Raw genomic sequence first — 18,717 nt, 5'->3', positions numbered from 1 at the left:
GTTAAGCCTAATTAAAAATAATAAGAGTAAGGTATAATTTTAATACTATAGATCTCGGTCTAGGATACTAGCTCCGATCGTTAACGCGATTTATTAGAATTATAAGAACGGGATTTTTAAATATAACTAGATATACTATTAGTAGTATATCCTAAAAAGATAAAAGAATAAAGAACGATATACTTATATATAACGCGATAAGGGTATATTTATATATAGCGGCTAAAGTAGTAGGTCTTAGGGATAAGACTAAAAGGAAGGGAGGTATCCTATTATAACTACGGTCTAGTAAACCGCGGGGACTAATATATATTACGATATTACGTAACGTAGGGAGCAAGGAATATTAGATAGACCGACGGGCTAATTAAGTTTAGAGCGACGGGTTACTCTAGCGCTCTAACGCTTTATAGCTAGGATCGTAGGATCGCTCTAGCGCTCTAGCGCTCCTAGATAACGGGATTACCTAGCGCTCCCGGCGATCTAGGGAAGCTCTCGAGATATATAAGGAAGGAATAGAATACTCCTTTAAATAGATAGCTCGATAGCTTTTAATATTATAATATAGATCTTTATTACGATTCTATCTTTAATTCTAATTACCTAGTTATAGTCTATAGTTTATAACCTCCGATATATTACTAACGTAATATATATATTATTACTTAGACTATGCCCTATTATATCTACTAATATAAACCCCTTAATAGGTTTATCCCTTAGGAATAACACCGGTCGTTATACCGATATAAAAGAAGACTAACCTCTCCCTTATTTTAATCGTTTTTCCGACTTTTATTTAATGCTAATAAAAGACGGTTCTTATAGAGCGTTTATAGTAGGCTAGCTTTTTAAGCTACTATTAGTAAGGAAGGTATATAAAAGAGACCTCCTAGACCTACTAGTAAACTAAAAGTAGCTAGAAAAACACCCCTTTAAAGACTAGTTTTTCTAGGCCTAGAAAGACTACCTAGCTTTATATAAAGAGATAGGGTCTTTTAAAGAGGTCCTTAAAGAAAAGGTAAGAGGAAAATAGGTCCTTAGCTATAAGTAGGTCTTTATCTATAAAACTAATAAATATAGCTTCCTTTAAAAGTATAAGGCCTAGCTAGTTATCTATAGGAATTAATAGGAAAAGGGGGATCTACCTACTAAGGCAACTACCTTAGTAAGGATATCTTTTCGGACCCTTATAGCTATAGTAGTAGAATTTAACTTCGAGCTTAAATAGATAGATATAGTTAACGCCTTTATTAACTACCTACTTAAGGAAGAAGAAGTTATCTATATACGACTTCCTCTTAGTTTCTAATAACTAGGAAAGGTTCTATAGCTTAGGAAAGCTCTATATAGACTATAAAGATTACCCCTTCTTTAGTAATAGTATTTAATAGGTTCCCTTAAAGCCCTAAGCTTAACGAAAGTCCCTTAGGAACCGTGTATAATATAGAAGGGTAAAATCATAGTCTTCTTTTATATTAACGATATTATCTAAGCCTACTTAAAAGAGGAAGAAGCTACTACTAGGGAGGCTATATAAGGCCTATAATAAAGGTATAAGATAACTAGGCTAGGGGAGCTAAAGTAGTTCCTAGGGATACGAATCTTTTAGAATAGGTCCTAACGGACTATCTAGCTTACCTAGGACGCTTATATCGATAAGGTCGCTTATAAATTCCTCCTTAATTCCCTCGATAAGAAGCTTCCCTCTACGCCTATATTAAATAAAGAGCTTTTGCCTAATCCGTCTATTTAAGCTAGGGAGTAAGAGAAACACTAATATTAATAGAAGGTAGGCTCCTTGCTTTTTTTAGCTATTTCTACTAGACCGGATATCTCTTTTATAGTCTCCTAGCTAGCTAGGCATAACTAGAATCCTAGCCCTAGGTATTAAGAAGTAGTAGACAGAGCTATACTTTATCTCTATTTAACGAGATTATATAGTTTACGCCTAGGAGGGTAGGAAAGGAAGAAACTAGCTGCCGAAATCTTCCTTTATTTAAGCGATTCGTCTTTTATAGATAATTCCTTAGATAGAAAGAGCTTATAGGGGTATATTATATCCCTTTTTAAAGGAACTATTACTTAGAGAGCTTCGAAGTAAGCTACTATTACGACTTCTAGTATAAAGGCAGAGCTACTAGCTCTTTTAAAAGCGTTAAAAGAAGCGATTTTCCTTAGCTAGCTACTAATATCGTTATAACTATAAATTCCGACCCTATTAGCTATAAAATGCAATAATATATAGACTATACGAATTCTTATAGAAAATAGTAAGTTATCGACCTAGCTATAGTATATCGATATCTATTAGTATTAATTACGCTAAGAGGTCTAAAGGGGACTTATTTTTATTTATTAGGTTCTAACGGTATCGATAAAAGCCGACGGTCTTATAAAGCCCCTACTAAAGTAGAAGCTAGCTATCTTTTTTTAGTAAATTAAGCTAGAAGACGTTCGAGAGAAGCTATCTTTAAAAGCCCGCCTTAAGAGTCTACGAGAGGAGCTAATAGTATATAGGAGGAAGGAGACGTCTATAGCTAAAGAGAGGAATTAGGACTTATCCTAAAGGAGGGCCCCTAGCTTAATTAGGACTTATTCTTCTTAAAGGCCCTCTTTTTAGGGACTTATCCTTAGAGAAGCCCCCCTTTCTTATAGGACTTAATTCCCTCCTTAGGCCCCTTTTCCTAAAGTAGGTCTAAAAGAGCCTAGGGCTAAAACCCGGATTTCTCGAGTAGGAGATAAGTATAGACTAAGACCTCCTCTATACGCTTACCGGCCTAGGTATTTAGCTTTACCCTTTCTATAAGGGCAGGCTATAGCTAAGGGGGTGTGTCGCGAAGCGTAGCCTAATTTCGTAGTTCTCGGAGATATCCCTTAGTATAAGGGACCTAGGAAGCTAAAAAACACCCGGTATAGAAGAAGGAAAAAGGAGCTAAAAAGAGGTGTAAAAAGGAGGGTAGGGGCATAAGGGGAAGCAGAAGTAGCGATAGCTTCCTATAAAGGTAGCGAGAGATAAGACGGATATATTAGCAACGGCTAAAAAGGAGGGGAAAACCTAGTAAAAAGCTTAGTAGTTAAAAGGATATTAGTAGCTTCTTTAAGTAGGATCTTCTTTATTAATTAAGATGCTAGACGGGTATAAAAAGGGGCGTTAGATAGAGGAAAGAAGGAGAATTAAGGCAATATAATAATTACTCCCCTACCTTTATTACTGCCCCTATAAGAATAAAATCTCTTTCCCTTACTTATCTAACCTCTTACTTTTAATTTTACCTTCGTGCATTTTATATATACTTCTTATATCTCTCTTTATAAGAAATATAGCCTTAGTATTATCTATACTTATAATTAAGCGCCCGCTAAGCTAACTAAAAGCCTACCTTAGTTAAGGAGTAGATAATAGCCTTCTAAGTAGTAAATATCCCCTTATAGCTATAGTCTTTAAGTTATATAGGTTATACGCTTAAGACCTTATCTTTAGCTTCTTTTTATATAGCGACTTTACTAAGGAAGATATTAATAAGATCGTTAGCGCTATTAACGCTACTAGCTTTATTATTATTATTATTATTATTATCGTTAACGCTATTAAGCTCCTTTTAATATAACTTAATTTTCGCGTTAATATTAGCGTTAATATAGTAAATATAAAGTTATTACTATAATAAAAGGAAAACGTATAAGAGTATGTTTTTAAGGGCTTTTTCCTTATCTATAATAACTATAAAGGCGCTAGGACCCTAACTTTAAGGTAAAGCTTATTAAAGCGTTTATAAAGCTATTAAAACCCTTCCTCCTTCTCTATATTAATAAAGCTAAAAGCGAAGTTAGCTATAAACCGTTAATTAGTAACTTTAATAGCTTAAAAAAGATATATTTTAACCGGTTTATTTTATATATATTATTAAGTCCTAAGACTTCTAGAAAGCGCTTCTATATATACTTATACTAAGGGTATATTTAAAAGATAGCCTTAACCTTTTACTTATTATTACCGTCGCTAAATTTAACTATATACTTAAGGCCGCTACGTTAAAGGTAATTAATAAAAGCCTAGGTTATAGTCTTACTACTAAGGGCCGCGGTATAGATCTTTTAATAGTTATTATATATATCTCGCTAGTAAAAGAAGCTCTCTTTAATAGAGTCCTTAATAATCGAGGCTATCTCGCGAGCTAGGAGGGTATAATACTTAAAAAGGGTTCTCTTAAGCTCTTACTATACTTAGGTTTAGCGGCTATAGATATTATAAGCTAAAAGGTCGATTAATTACCTATAGTTATATTAACTATTATTAATACGAAAAGTCTACTTTTAATAGGATCTCTTTATTATAGATATAATAATCTTAATAGGGTAGTTAAGCTTTTATAAGGAAGCTTTATAAAGGCCGCTACTTAATAAAGCTCGTTAAAGGCTATAATTATAAATAAATATAATATATATAGGTAAGACCTACCTATTAATCTTATGCTTATATAAGCTAGAGCTCTTAATAATAGCTATACTATAACTATAATAAAAGCTCTAAAAGAAGTTATAGAGCTCGTTAAAGGAGTTAAAGGTTAGCGAGGGCGGTAGAGGTAGAATTAGTAGCCCGATAAGCTCTTTAGTAGGCTCTTTAATAGGCTATTTAGTAGGCTATTTAATAGGCTCTTTAATAGGCTCTTTAGTAAGCTCGTTAAGGATAAATTATAGGTCTATCGCGAATAGCTTTACTTTACGATATAGGTAGGAAGGGTAGATTTCTCCCTTAGTAAGGCTTTACGCTATACTTAGCGTGGCTCCCTTCTTTACTATATTAGTATAGCTAAATTAAGTAGCAGGGCCTAAGTAAGCGGGGTACGCGTAGAAAAAGTAGATCGTTTATATAAATAAAGACTTTTATCTATATAAATAGTAATACTCTTAATTATTAGCGTTATTACCCCCCCTATTACTCTTAAAAGTAGTATTAACCTACTTATCTTATTACTAGCCCCTTTTTATATATATATCCTTATTAGTTTATTTATCTTTTAATATATCCTTTTAATCTAGTTAATTAGTTCTTATATTTATAGTTAGCTTTATATTACTTAATACCTTATCTCTACCTTTCTTACTTATAGTAAAAGTATCGCTTACTTTATTATTAGCCGGGCGTTAGGCCCTCCTATTACTACTCCTAGCTATTTATAGGCTTATTCTCCCCCCTCTAAGTTATTAAGATATATATATTATATCCTTTAAGTTTAATCTCTTTTTAAGCTTTATAGCCTTATTTAAAAGGAACTTTAAATATATTAAGTACTAGTATATACTTAGTATAGTAGTATAGGGCCGAATAGTTATTTATTTAAAGCTAAGGAGAAAGAAGGAAAACTATATCTTAGTCGCGCTAATTATCTATTTTCCTTAGTCCTTAGCTCGACCTATATTTAAGTACTATTTAGCCTAAGTTTAGGTCGAGCTCTACTTATATATAGGTCTACTTTAGCTTAACTTTAATACGATCGCTATAGTATAGCCTTAGCCCTCTATAAGTATAGCTTATAATAAATACCTAAGATAGCTAGTATTAGTTTCTTATATATTATAACCGCGACCTTATATAAGGGCGGACTAGCTATAAAAGAAAGAAGGGTTTTCCTTTAAGTACTTTAGTTTTTCCTTTTTATTTAATACTAAAGTTTTAAATACCTTTAGTTAAGTTACTAGTATAATCTTAATTAATAGTTATTAGCTTAACTATTATATTATAAAAGGTACTTTCTTCTTAATATAGTATTGTTTTAAAAGGGCTATTATATTTACTTATTATATTATTATTATTATTAAGATTATACTAAGGACCTAGCTAAAGGTATCTAAAACTTCGATATTAAATAAGAGAGAAAAACTAAAGTACTAAAAGGAAAACCCTTCCCTCTTTTAATATAAGCCTACCTTAAATAAGGTCTTAGTAGTAGTATATAAGAAATTTACGCTAGCTACTATAAGCTTCTCCTACGTATTTACTTATTAGTATAGGCCCTCTTAGGCTATAGCTGCTTTTATCTTAAGCGGCCGCGGCCTAGGCTCGCTAGCCTAGGCCTAGGGTTATAGGTAGTAGTCTCTCTCTAAGAGCTAACTCGCGGGCGCCTTTATTAACTATAGCTCCCGCGTTGCTACTATATAGCTATAGCCGCGTTAGCCTATCGGTCTATTAGTTAGTAGGGCAAGTAATATCCGGTTGCCGGGCCGGGCGCTAGTATAGGTCGCTCCTAGGTAGGGCCGGCTAATTAAAATTCGGTCGGCCGGCTCCGCTAATCGAAAATCGGTTCCTATCCGGCCGCGCGACTTCTTAATCGGGGGCGTAGCGGCCTATATATACCGTCTATCGTGTAGTTATTAATTACGCGCCCCTAGCTCGTATATATATATACCTGCCCTCCCTCCTTAGTTTCGTTCCTACCTCCTCTTACCTCTCTATCGGTTATCTCTTTTATAGGCTCCGATTTTTACCTACCTTATTTTTATCTCCTTAAATCTCTCTAATACTATACTTAAATCGCTTACTATTACTTTATAATATTTAACTAAGAAGCTAGCTTAGGTAGTAGCGGCTCGCCTCCTTTTAAGCCCCCTCCCTATAAGAAGGTTACTATTATAGCGGGTTTAGAGCGCTCTATCTTATATTTTATATATATTAGGCGCCTTACTAATAAGCTTACTTATAAGTCTATTACTAGCTATTAAAACTAGTCTTATTATAATATTATTATAAGCTTTAAATATAGCTAAAGTTTTTATAAAGTTTTAATAACTATAAATAGCTTTAGTTTTAAATTTATTTGTATTAATAGTACTTATAATATATTAATAATATAATAAATAAGTATTATAGTCTTTATAATAGTCTATAACGCTTAAAGGGGTATATTATAACTTAATAAAGGTCTTTAAGACTTAATAAGGGTCTTAATAAGCTATAAACTAATATATAGCTATTAAAGGTTAAGCTTATACCTATATATACTAATAGGCGTGCCCTTTACCCTTAGAAGCAAAGATAATACTATTGCTATATCTAGAGGTACTAAATACGGTAGTTAACCTAAGGGATGCTAAGGAAGTTACTTAATAGATCCGGGTAACCGTAAGCTACCGGATTAGTAGGGAAACCTATTCCCCCTTATACTTCGTATATATATATATATATATAGTCATGCCCACGGACTCCCTCTTTTAGGCAGGACAGCGCAATCTACACCCTCTTTCTTCAATGTAAATACCTAATAACTAGTGATACCGGGCTCGGTGCGACGATGGCGCCAACTAGCCGTAGGTTTCCCGGCCGTGAAACGGCTTCCCGTCTCCGCTCCGATCCTCGCTGCTTCAACCACCCAGCCAAAGCCTGACAGGGGCATGAGGCGTTCGAACACCTAGGACGGCCAAGACATCTCCGCATCCTCGTCATGCGGCGATTGAGTTGACATGCTTGGTCTTTGCTTGCAGAGTTACACACTACTCTTCATCATTCCCCAATCTTCATGTTTTTCCCGCTCGTCCACTTGGCGAGTGACTACATGGATGGAGAGCCTCATCCAGTCGCCACCCCTTTTTCGATAGCTGGGACATCGAACAACGTTCCGCACGCCAAGCCATCGTGCTTGCGTGACTCTTGGCGTCGACCGCAAACATGTCCAAGATGAACGGCCGTTGAGCCCCGATGCATAACCACCTTTCGACTTGCACATGCTTCATGTAAAACATGTAAAGACGCCCAGCCCAATTGTATAAACAAGCACTATAATCACGGGGACGTGCATCTCACTGAAACAGGCACCATCACTCGTACGCGTCACTAATACATCACAGTGAGAGATAAAGGATCAGCGAGAGAGAAAGGATATTAAGGAACCAGGTATAGGCGTCTGTCTCATTACATGCGTAACCCCAAGCAAGCAAGTATTCTTCCTTGCTTCCAAAACTTTTGTCTTTGCCCTTTCTGCCATTTTTTAAACCTTGCCTGCCAGGCCAGCCCAATATAACCATAACCCCCCTTTCTCGTTTATACAAGGAAAGCGTTGTTCTTGCCAGTGTCGAGACCGCCGCAAGTTGTCAAAGAGAGAGGCGTGCGTAGCGGGGGAATAAGTTCAACAGGCGGGTCCCCCCCCCCCCGGCTTGTGGGGCTCATCGGAGGAGATTCCGATCCGAGGCCCGGTTGGCCCACACACCACGCCCCGGCGACTTGAACGACAGACGACAGACGGCCCTTTTAGTCGTCAATGATGATGGGTGCGTTCTTGGGGCACACGACGGCGGTGCAGAAGCAGTCGGCCTTGCTGATGGTGTGGGTGCAGGCAATGGCCTCGCGGCTGACGTCACAGCAGCAGCACGCGTTGTCCGTCGACGGGCCGGCGGGGAGCGCGGCGGCGGTGGTGGCGCCGAGGAGGGCGATGCCCGTGGAGAGGATGGCGGAGAAGAGCATTGTGAAGGGTGTGTGTGTGTGAGTGTGTGTGTGTGTGTGTTTGTGTGTTTGTAAAGACTGAGTTGGTTGGAGACTTGTTGCTGTTGCTGATGATGATGATGATGATGATGATGATGTTGGAATGAAGAAAACCAGAGGACAGCCGTGCCCTTTTTATGATCTGAGCGCCTCTGAAAGCTAACCAAGTTACTTTGTAAGCCCAAGCGGGAAGGGCCCGGGGTGGTGTGAGTGTAGGAGCTGGAAAAAAAAGGCCAAGAGAGAGCAAGGGGGTGCGAGGCGCAAGAGTGAGCAGGTATGTATGCAAGAGCGGCCGCGTCAAGGGCGACGGAGGAGCAGCCTCGGAGCAAACAAAAGTTCACCAACCAAGAGCCCGACGACCCGAGAGCGCGAGAGCAAGGGAAAAGGGGCCACCACACCAAGGTCCTCTCGGCAGCCCAGACCTACATACCACACACACGCAGAACCTCGTTACACCAAAGCTTCTCGCATGGCCTCGCCCTCGACGCACAAACTCACACCCACCCACCACGCGCGGGAGGAGGAAGAGGCCCGGCCGAGAAGCACGGACAAAACGATAGCCAAGCAAAAAAGAAAAGAAACAGCCAAGAGAGACGGAGAAGAAAGAAAAAAAAAGACCGCAGCCGCATGCATAGGTTCGTTGCAACCCGCAGGTCCATCCATGTAGGGCCACACATGGGGGGGTCCAGGCCCGCTGCCCGGCTGTTCCGGCCGCCTGCGTCCGTTGGCTTTTCATCCGCCCGTCGATTCAAGGCCCCATTGCCTTGGTACTTGCTGCCGGGAACCTTGGTCCGACCGAGCCAACAGACCTTCCCCCCGGGTCCAGATTCCCCTGGCTAGCAGCGGCACAAACCAGCCTTGCATGGATGGATGGAGAGGCGCGTTGGCGGCGTGGCGTCGTCGTCGTCGTCGTCGAGCATCAAACTAATCGTGGGCCGGTCCCGCGTTCCCGCCGTGCTCCCCGCCGTGCCCCCCCGCCGTCGGCGTCGCATCACATTGATGTCATGCACCGCCTCCTCCCCTCGTCGCCGCCGAACCTCTCCCAGACCACCATGTTGAAGAAATTTCATTTCCATCAGATGGTGAGGGTTAGGTGATTAATTCTCTTCCTGGCCAGGCACACACCACACGCCACCCACCACATCCGATGCCTCCATTCACACACCCCCTTGACTCCCCCACCCCGGCCCGTCGACTCCCTCCCGCTGCATCCTGCCCGGGACCTTTTTTTCCTTTCTTTTTCCCATCCTTTTCTGGGCTGACATGTTTTTCATCTTTGAACCCTGTCGATCCGATCCATCTCAGCCTCTCTCTTCCTCCCCCACAGCCCTCCACGGCGCCATCTGCAGCCGAGACCGGCTTATTAGCTAGTTGGGCAGCCCGTCCACCAACCACCATCACCACATGCTTGGTCCCTTTGAAGCCGCCTTTATTTATATTACCCTGCTTGTCTACATGCCCGTCATCCATACGCTGTGCGTACATCCAGTACCTTGATGTCTTGGTCTGGAGCCCATTTTTAGAACTCAGCTCCCGTTCTTCTGCTGCCAATCCCGACGACGCAAAGCCTGGGATGCCACGCCATCCATGGACTGCACCCGTCCTTGACCGCTGCCAACTAACTACTGTACGCTACCATAAACATCATGACAAGAGTCCTTCGCCACCCTCACTCTATTCCCGGCATTGTTCCATCCCGGACCCTTCGCCCCAATAGTTCCTTTGGCGTCCAGTGGCATGCAGCCTTCTTCCATCCGACACGAAAATGCACCGCGCCCTTTTGCCCTAGGCTCTGCAGCTTCGCCAATCGACGATGCCGTTGGTGTCCAACATGGAATCCCTCTGGATTTTGACACAATCCTAGGCCTCATCATTATTATGTAATGCACCGTTGCAGCTCCGTGCCATTTCTTTTCCTCCTCTCACCCCGAGCGCCTCCACCATCGGCATTGCAACGCACATAAACCCCCTTGTCGAAAAAGCCCCGAACGCCTTGGCATTCCACTGCAACAAATCATGACCAAACATTCGACACAAGTCAGTTCATCATCCAATCCCGGGCACAGTCGGCCTGAAATTGGCCAAGCCCTTTAGAGCACAAACGGTACGTACGCCCAACACGGCCACATCATGAGCCCGGCACGGGTAGCACCGGATACAGCGACAAGGCCCCTTCTCTCGACCCAAGCACCTGCTTGACAGGGCTCTTGGGGCTCTTGACGTCCACGTCCATCGCCTCCCCCACCGCCGCCTTGTCCTTGTCCGCCTGTTCTGCCTTGGCCCTTTCTGCCTCGTCGACAAACTCCTTACGCTCCAGCCGGCCGCGCACGTACTCGCGCAACGATTCGATGACACGCATGTTCTCGAGCCAGCGGTCGTACTGCTCCTCGCGCTCCTTGATGGACTCGCTGTCCGACTCCGACGACGGAGACCCGACCGAGAGCGCCGAGTCACCTGCCTTGGGCGTCACCCGGCCGCTCTCCTCGGCGGGCCGGGGAGGCGGCATGCCTCGCGCCCTCTGCAGCATGCCGCCAGAGTAGCGCCGACGCTCGTTGCTCTCGAAGCTGGGTCCCAGCGTCGCCGTCGTCGACTGCCCAAAGCCCTGCGCCACCGTGGGCAGCGTTGTGGGCAGTGTCGGGTACATGACTCCGGACGCCGTCGAGCTATGGCGCGACTGCGGCGACAGGCCCGACGCCGACGGGCTGGGAGAGTGGCCCGAGGTGTACGACATGGTGCTCGACGGCGGAGTCACGGCAGGCGTTCCTGTCGAGGAGATGGCCGTCAAGGGCGATGCCATGCTAGCGGCGGAGACGGAGTGGTGGTATCCGTCGGCCGGCACCGGCATTCCGCCGGGCGAGCGCTGGACGACCGTCGGGGACGGACTGTGACGGAAGCCACCGAGGTTGCCCTCGGGGCCGCTGTGGATGTGGACGCCGGCCGTGGCGTGGTTGGCGTTGTCGTAGATGGTGTCCTGCATCTGGCCCAAGAGGTTGTCGAGCTGGATGAGGTCCTTTTGCGTGCGGGCGTTGTGCATGGTGTGAGGCAGGTAGTACTGCTGCGTCAGCGGGTTCGTCGTCGGGCCCGGGCCCGGGTGGACCATGGCGGCCGGGGCCGGGCCGGGCTGCGGCTGAGGCATGTACTGCTCGGCGCCCGCCATGTGACCGTGGGAGATGGAGAGCGAGTTGTGGAGCGGAAGCAGGGAGCGGCCAATCTGGGCGTACGACGTGGGGTCGACTTGGCGACGCTTGGCGTTGCCAAAGAAGTCGTCAATGGCGTCGTAGGCCCGGTGGTCATAGGCGCGTTTGCGGTCGTAGCCGGCGGCAGCGCCATAGCCGACGTGCTCGCTGCGGGGGGGGCCCAGGGGCGTCTGGTTAAAATAGAGGGCGTAGTTGGTAGACGGCTGGGGCGCGTAGTAGCCTCCGTTGTGGCCCGGAGGGTGGGAGAAGGCGCCTACGCCACCTCGCATCTGGCCGTTGTGGTCATAGTAGCTGGGGCCTACGGGGGGCGTTAGAATGAGTTTCTCCGAGAAAGCGTTTCCCGTCGCCGGAATGATGGTGCAAGCAGAGGGCAGCTCACCTTTGACAGCTTGTGTTCGGTAGTTGAGGCCTGCCTGGTGGTCTTGGCCCGGGCGGACCAGGACCGAGTCGTCTGCATGGGTCTGGGGCAAGGACATGTCAGACGCGGTGCACATATCAAGTCGGTCAAGTGACAGCCTCACCTTAACGTGCTTCTTCAGGTCCTGGGGCCGCTTGAAGCTCTTTCCGCAAAACTCGCACTTGTGCGGCTTGAGGGGCACATGGACGCGGATGTGCGAGGTGATGTGGTCACGCTTGACCGTGGTTGTGCGGCAGGCGTTCCACTGGCAAGTGAGGTTCAAGTTGTTTGTGCTCTTGCGACCCACGTGACGCTCACAGATGTGCTCCTGGAGGACGTCAGTTTCTGGGCGGCAACGAGTAGCGGGAGAGCAACCGACATAGAGCATCTCTGGGCTGCCAAATTTTTGGTTGCAGGCATTCCAGCGGCACGTCAGGTTGTCCTCGGGGGAAGCAATGTTGTGCTGGGAAGACGTCGAGGTGGCGCTGGAGGGAGCAGGCGTATTGGCCTTGGAGTCGTTGCTCGAGGCCGATGACGCCTGGGCGGCGTCGTGCAGCTGCGATGTCATGACGGAGTATTGGATGGGCCGAGGCGCGGCTCTCCCGAGACAGACGACGAGGTGGTCGCTTAGCGGGGACGTTGGGCCGTTGACCAAGAACGAGGTGTGAAGTCGCCGTCGCTGCAGCGTTGGCTCCTGCCGCAACAAAGCCGACAAGATGGATGATTCGGGAAAGGGGGAAACGTGCTGGGCAAACGTGCTGGGCAAACGATTGGGGGTGGGAAGGGGAATGAGGGCCTTTACAAAGAACGAGGAAGGAGGATCCGGGGGGGCAGTTGCTCCCTTTACACTCGTACAAGAAGCTGGGCAAAAAAAGAGGAAGGGCGAGCGGAATTGCTTGGCACGTCTTGGCACGTCTTGGCACCGCCGGCCATGTAGCGGCGATGGAAGCGACCTGGGCGCAGGCGGGGGCGCGGGCGAGGTAGGTGTTTCGCACTAACGCAGCGACACGGAGGGCGACGGCGGAGCTGGCTCGTGCCAAGGCGCCAAGGGCTTGGCGAGGTCTGGGCGCTTGGCGTGTGGCCGGCCGTTGATTGGCCGGGGCGCCCTCGCTGTGTGCGTCAAGCGTTTTACAAGCGACGCAGCATGATGCAACGCCGGCGAAGGTTGATTTTCCCCAACGGACCGAGGTGCGGCAGCCCGTTGCACGCATGTACGTACCGGCTCAGTTCTGTCTGCACTGTACGGAATACATGCCTCCGGCACCTGCACAAAATTGGGCGGATGCGCTAGAGATGCTGTGACTAACAGAAACGCTCGCCGTCAATGCTTGTTCTGGTATGTGCGTGTAATTTAGCCTCACAATGCCTTGTCCTGGCCGGCCTCTCCGGCGTATTCATGTGCGTGCTCGGAACCGCCCCAGGCACCACGCCCCCCCTTCTTCCCCCCTACCTACTACTACCTCAGTGCACCGGGTGCGCTGCACGTGTAGTCTGCTTTTTGCCTGTATTCTGCGCGAGTCAGCCGTACATGTGCAGCGACAGAGACAGACGGAGCGAGAGATTAGATCAAAGCATGCAACTCAGTAACTCACTGCACAGTAAAGTGGCAACTTGGATCGGGGTTAGCCGTCCATGGTGGGTTCTGTCTGTCAACACGAGGTTTGCCCGCTCCCCCTTGCAAAGTCGCATTCGTGCTCCCGAGGGCATGACAGGGCGAGAGAGGGAGAGAAGGGAGAGAGAGGGAGAGAGAGGGGAGAGAGGGGGAGAGAGGGAGAGAGAGGGAGAGAGAGGGAGAGAGAGGGAGAGAGAGGGTGAGAGAGAACTGCCATCGCCATCCATCCAAATCAATCACCCGACCTCGGATACCACCACCCACCGCCCTCACCTACGTTACAACTCTGCTGATGTACTGTACTGTGGGTAGCACAGACGAAGCCGAGCGAAATACCGACGGCCTCGCTGCCCTTGCATGAACAAGGGCACAAACGACACGCGCCCTCCGGGAACCCTGAACGTGCTCGTCGACTTGGCACGTGTTCTTCTTGGCCGGGAATCAAGCTTTCTGCCTTGGGCAGGCGTCGTCGCTCGCCTCCGCCCAGCCGGCTGGACGCGCCCGACTCGCATCATACGACGCCCTCGGGACACACGGGACCCCGACACGTCTCCTTGCCACTGCCGGTGGTGAAAAGACTGGGCTGGCTGGGCGTCTTTGTGAGTTGTGGCGGGGGCCTTTACAGAAAACGGCAGTGGATGGAGACGGATTCACCGGTTCATGACGCTCTGCGCAGTCCTCGTTGTACTGCAGTGTCGACAGTGTGGTGGTGGGCGGCCCGTTGCAGGGAAAAGCAACCGGCGGCACGGGGTCGGCAGCCTGCAGGCTTCGCGAACAGGAGCCGCAAACGTGGCAGGCAACCTTTTCGAAGGGTATCTAGCTACCTTAGGTATCTAGGTAGGGTAGGTATAGGTATCTGTACGCAGTCCCGGTACATGTGCCGAGACTGGCCAATACTGTATCAAGTTACAAGGACGATACGAGGGAGCCCGCCGTCAATCCCCCTCAGGTGCAGGCCAAGCAAACTCAACCCAAGTCAAGTCAGTGCCCACGTTTCTCCTCCGTCGGGAGCAGCCACCAAACACGGACGGCATTGGCTGCATTGAGCCAAGAGAGGGAGCGTCTTGGCTCACGAGGCTAATCCGAACCGTAACTAAAACATGCAAGCCATTCGGCGCGACGTTTCCCGCGCTCCAACTGCTGCTGCTGCTGAAAGAGCCGATGCCCGTGCTGTAATGCAGGCGTTAATGCAAGCGTAATGCAAGCGTGAGGCAAGCATGCATCGCCCAAGACAGAAAGACAGAAAGACAGAAAGACAGACACGCAAGAGCCAAGCGGGACACGAGGCGCAGCAGCCCATTCATCCGACAGAGGCGTCGGCGCTTTGCAACGCGCTATTAATACAGGCAGGACCTGTCTTTTCTTGGTCTTTCTGTTTGCTTGGGGCCTTTAGTCAGCGGCCTGCCCTGCCTGCCGCAGCAAAGCACTGAGAAGGGGGCCTTTTCCGCCTGCCATTTCCGCTTCCCTTGGCCTTGCATGCCGACATCATATAATTACTTGTCCTGAAAGGAAAGGAAGGACATCCAAACAAAGCAGCCCTTCCAGAGCAGCCTTCCAGATCCATCGTGCCATTGTGAGATGAACAGCTGCACGTCCATGTGCCTTGCCCATCTGTATTTGCCACCTCCCATGCCTGCCATTGCCCGCTGTCCACGTACGGAATTGCACGCTCCATGTACATATGGCAGATCGCCATGCCGTCTCGGCATCCATCTGTAATTCATCTGCCAACCGGCTTCCTCTTCACCCGTGCCGACAGCCCCCTCGCGTGCCACCGATGCCGTCCCTTGCGCCTCTGCCGCCCATATCTCAACCCGCCAACCCGCCCGTCGCCCTCCATCGCCCTCCATCGCCCTCCATCGCCCTCCATCGCCCTCCATCGCCCTCCATCCGTCCAGCCATCCATCCACACGGGCATACGCATCCCCCGTTCTCCTCCGGGGAAGGCGCATGACTCCCGAGTCCTCATCTGCCTCTCCTTAATATCAGATCAGTAATCCCTCTGTTTGGCACAACGTCCGCCACGACCAAAAGCGCCATCCAACACGTAGCTCACATCACTCCCAACCCCCATCGTGGCGTCTCTCTCTCCCTCTCGCCTCGTCATCCCCCCTCCCCCGTGCCGACTTAGCCGCCCCCCAGATTCCGTTCCCCCCAATTGCATCCTTGAAGCCGCACGCTCACGAGGACATGCCAACATGACACTGCATTTCCTCCCTCTCCCATCTCCAACCCGCCGTGGGAAAACGGCAATGGCTTGGGCCGGTCCGGTGGTACAGCCTCTGGTGCCTCGGTCATATAATCCACCTACCCGCATGCTTGCATCGTCTGCATCAGTACGTCAGGTGCTCGTCCGGCCTTTTCCCACCTTGCACAACATACATACCCCGTGCACCGGACAACTTGACAGCCGGTTTCGGCCCCGACTTGGCTGCCCTTCCTCAGACGTCCTGCATTAGCAGTCCTCGAAAGAGAGCCCAAGGCGGCGGCTGCAAGACCCATCAAGAGTCGCCACGAGCTGTGCCTACGTTGCAGTCTGCGGACAAGAGGTTGACGATCGTTCCCTCTCTCATAAAGGCTGGAGCAAGCCCTTCCGTACATGCGTTCAGACATGCTCAGCCTTGGGCGAGCACGCGAAACCGCCATATCAAAAGTCAGTCTGCACTCGCAGGACCATGGCGGCTCCTCATTCACGACCAACATCGCGCCACCCACAATCATCTCACAAGACCGACCCGGGAAACAATTGTGGGAGGGGCTGCATCAGGAGTTCCATTTCAGCAGTGCTGAGCCTCAATCGTCGACTGCGATCGTGGCTGTCGTTCGCTCGAGCTAGCCGCCCTTCCTATTTTTTTCCCTTTTTTTCTCAACCTGTCTCCTCCCCTGGCTGATATTTTCGACACCGTCAAGTGGCCGTTGCATGTCCCTTCACATGCCCCTGCCTCATCCCTCTCAATTCTGCATCTTGGTAGCGCCGTGCTTCTCCCACGCAGATAATGATAAAGCCGTCATTACCCCTCCCATCTCTATAAAAAAAAGTATGTTCGAATTTCCTCCGATAAGATTCGTCAGATCCTCATGTTGGACGAGGACAAATAATGCAAGACGCCAAGGGCAGGCGCTCCATAGCTCAGGTTCCATCCTCGGCTTTGCCGAGCGATGGGGTTGTTCGAGCAATATATCGGCTTCACCAGCATTGTTGAATGGTGAACCGTGCGCCAAAAGCCCGTTAATTAGATGGGTACAAGCCTAATTGCAAAATAGCAAGATGCAATGGTCGAAGCGTAGAAGAGAAATTGGCCGAAATCCCCATCGAGGGTATACTGCCCCATGGAAAGAGGCAGCGAGCGATTCCAGCACGGCGTTGCCCCGAGATGCCGACTTGGCATCAATTATCGCCATCAAGCAAAGCAGCCAGTAAGCAGTCGAAAGTCGGAAATCGCACGGTCCAGTCCATACGGCCAGGCATGGTGTTGGCCAAGTTAGCTTCCGTGGCGCCGATTTCCAGCCAGTTAAATTGGATGACTGCGGTCACGAGCCGTTCAATGAGCCACGAGGTTCGGGCAAGGCCCAGCAAGAAAAGCCCCCATATTTGCAAAAGAAAGAGAAACGTGTCGTCGTAAGCGTAAGTGGTGTGTTGCAGAGGTCGCCGCCTCGATCGTCGTGTGTCGAAACGCGTATTCCGTGGCACAGCCAACGGGCCCGTCGCTCAAATCGAATATCCCGCAGCCAGAAACAAAGGGTGGGGTAAAAGCCCGAGTGCACCAAAACGCCTTGCATGCAGTCAATACTATACAGATCCGAGTCGTAGAAGAGCTTCGACAGCCTCGCGCTCCTGGGCATCAGACGCGGCCGCCAGAGCCACCAGGTCAAGGTTCGCCGGCTGGAGCGGCGGACGCGCCATGCCGGAGGTCGCGGAAAAGGAACGCAGCCCCCCGGGAAGAAAGTCGGGTCGAAGATTGGCGCTAGACTGGGCAACAGCCATGTTGGGGTACGACTCGGCCCTGAGAGCCGCGGCACCCATGGCCGCCCAGTCCTCGTCGTCGGTGGCATCCTCGGGATCGTCGTTCATGGCAACGTCGTCGTCGGGAGCCTCCGAGCACGAGGCCGAGGCGGAACCGTCCATGGACATCTTGTCGGCCTCCGTCTCCAACAAGTGAATGTCTTGATCGTCGTGGGAGAAATGAACCGACTCTTCCCCGACGGACCCGGAGACGTTTGCCCGGGCTCTCTCCTGGCTTCGCGTGCCAATCCTGGAGATGGGAATGGCCGCACCGGATGAGGCCGGCGGAGTGCGTCGACGGTCGCGACGAGCGTTCCAGCGACCCCATCCCACCTTCTCAAAGTCCACGTCCCCGTGCAACCCCCCTCTCTCGCCTCCGCCTCGCCCCTCCAAAGCCCCGACCACGACTCTGCGCGCCTTTGTGGGCGGAATGCCGGAAAAGCCCGGAACCGACGTCGTCAGGTAGCCCATGATGTGCCTGATGGCCAGAGGACCGTGGTTGAGTAAGATGTCCGGAAGGTGGTACTTGGCGAGCATGGCGCTAGTGATGGCGCCCGAGGCCTCGTGGGCGGCGGGGGACGATAACCTGCTACGGGGCGAGGCATTGTCGTGGAGGTCCAAGTCGGAGTCGACGGGATCGAGATTAGCCTTTTGGAGCTGAGCCTTGAGGCCGTGGGCAGGCAAAGCCGGGGATATCGAGTTTGGGGGAGTCGGGAGGGTATGAGAATGCGCCACAGTCGCCGAGTCGCTCCGATCCGCTACAACAGCTAAGTTGTCTCGGTTCGAGGAGGCGGCCTTGGGGATGTCACGAGCAGCCGATGCCAGGGAAGCCATTGTTATCAGGCGGGTTTGCGTTTGCTTCAGAGCAGGTAGTCTGCGAGGGAAGAGAGTCAGCAAGAGCCGGCCTCTCCTTTGCGAGTCTTCGAGCAGCATGAAGACAGCGATGAATGGGTCGCTGAGCGCAAAAGAGCGCGTCGAGGTGATGGGGAAGAGGGCCGTCGAGATGGGACCCGTTGAGTCACGCCGCAGGGG

General features: G+C 49.2%; 3 protein-coding genes across 3 annotated transcripts; all 3 read right to left on the bottom strand.

Annotated features, from left to right (window-relative positions):
• Positions 1-8,245: 8,245 nt before the first annotated feature.
• On the bottom strand, positions 8,246-8,458 carry HRG_03906 (uncharacterized protein; the record flags this gene model as incomplete). The annotated part of the gene is made up of 1 exon (XM_044862377.1): positions 8,246-8,458. One exon carries the CDS (start codon positions 8,456-8,458, stop codon positions 8,246-8,248), a length of 213 nt encoding a protein of 70 aa, XP_044723403.1.
• A 2,146-nt stretch (positions 8,459-10,604) lies between these two features.
• HRG_03905 (uncharacterized protein) lies at positions 10,605-12,638 on the bottom strand (the record flags this gene model as incomplete). Its single annotated transcript, XM_044862376.1, has 4 exons — positions 10,605-11,971; positions 12,053-12,134; positions 12,195-12,398; positions 12,450-12,638. The coding sequence occupies 4 exons, from the start codon at positions 12,636-12,638 to the stop codon at positions 10,605-10,607; spliced, it is 1,842 nt and encodes a 613-aa protein (XP_044723402.1).
• Positions 12,639-17,472: 4,834 nt separating this feature from the next.
• HRG_03904 (putative sin3 binding protein) lies at positions 17,473-18,519 on the bottom strand (the record flags this gene model as incomplete). Its single annotated transcript, XM_044862375.1, has 1 exon — positions 17,473-18,519. One exon carries the CDS (start codon positions 18,517-18,519, stop codon positions 17,473-17,475), a length of 1,047 nt encoding a protein of 348 aa, XP_044723401.1.
• Positions 18,520-18,717: the final 198 nt, after the last annotated feature.

This window comes from Hirsutella rhossiliensis, assembly GCF_020360975.1.
Source record: "Hirsutella rhossiliensis strain HR02 chromosome Unknown scaffold00003, whole genome shotgun sequence".
Lineage (NCBI taxonomy): Eukaryota > Fungi > Ascomycota > Sordariomycetes > Hypocreales > Ophiocordycipitaceae > Hirsutella > Hirsutella rhossiliensis.
Note: the sequence above shows the minus strand (reverse complement) of the source record. Positions and strands in the feature narration are given on the sequence as shown.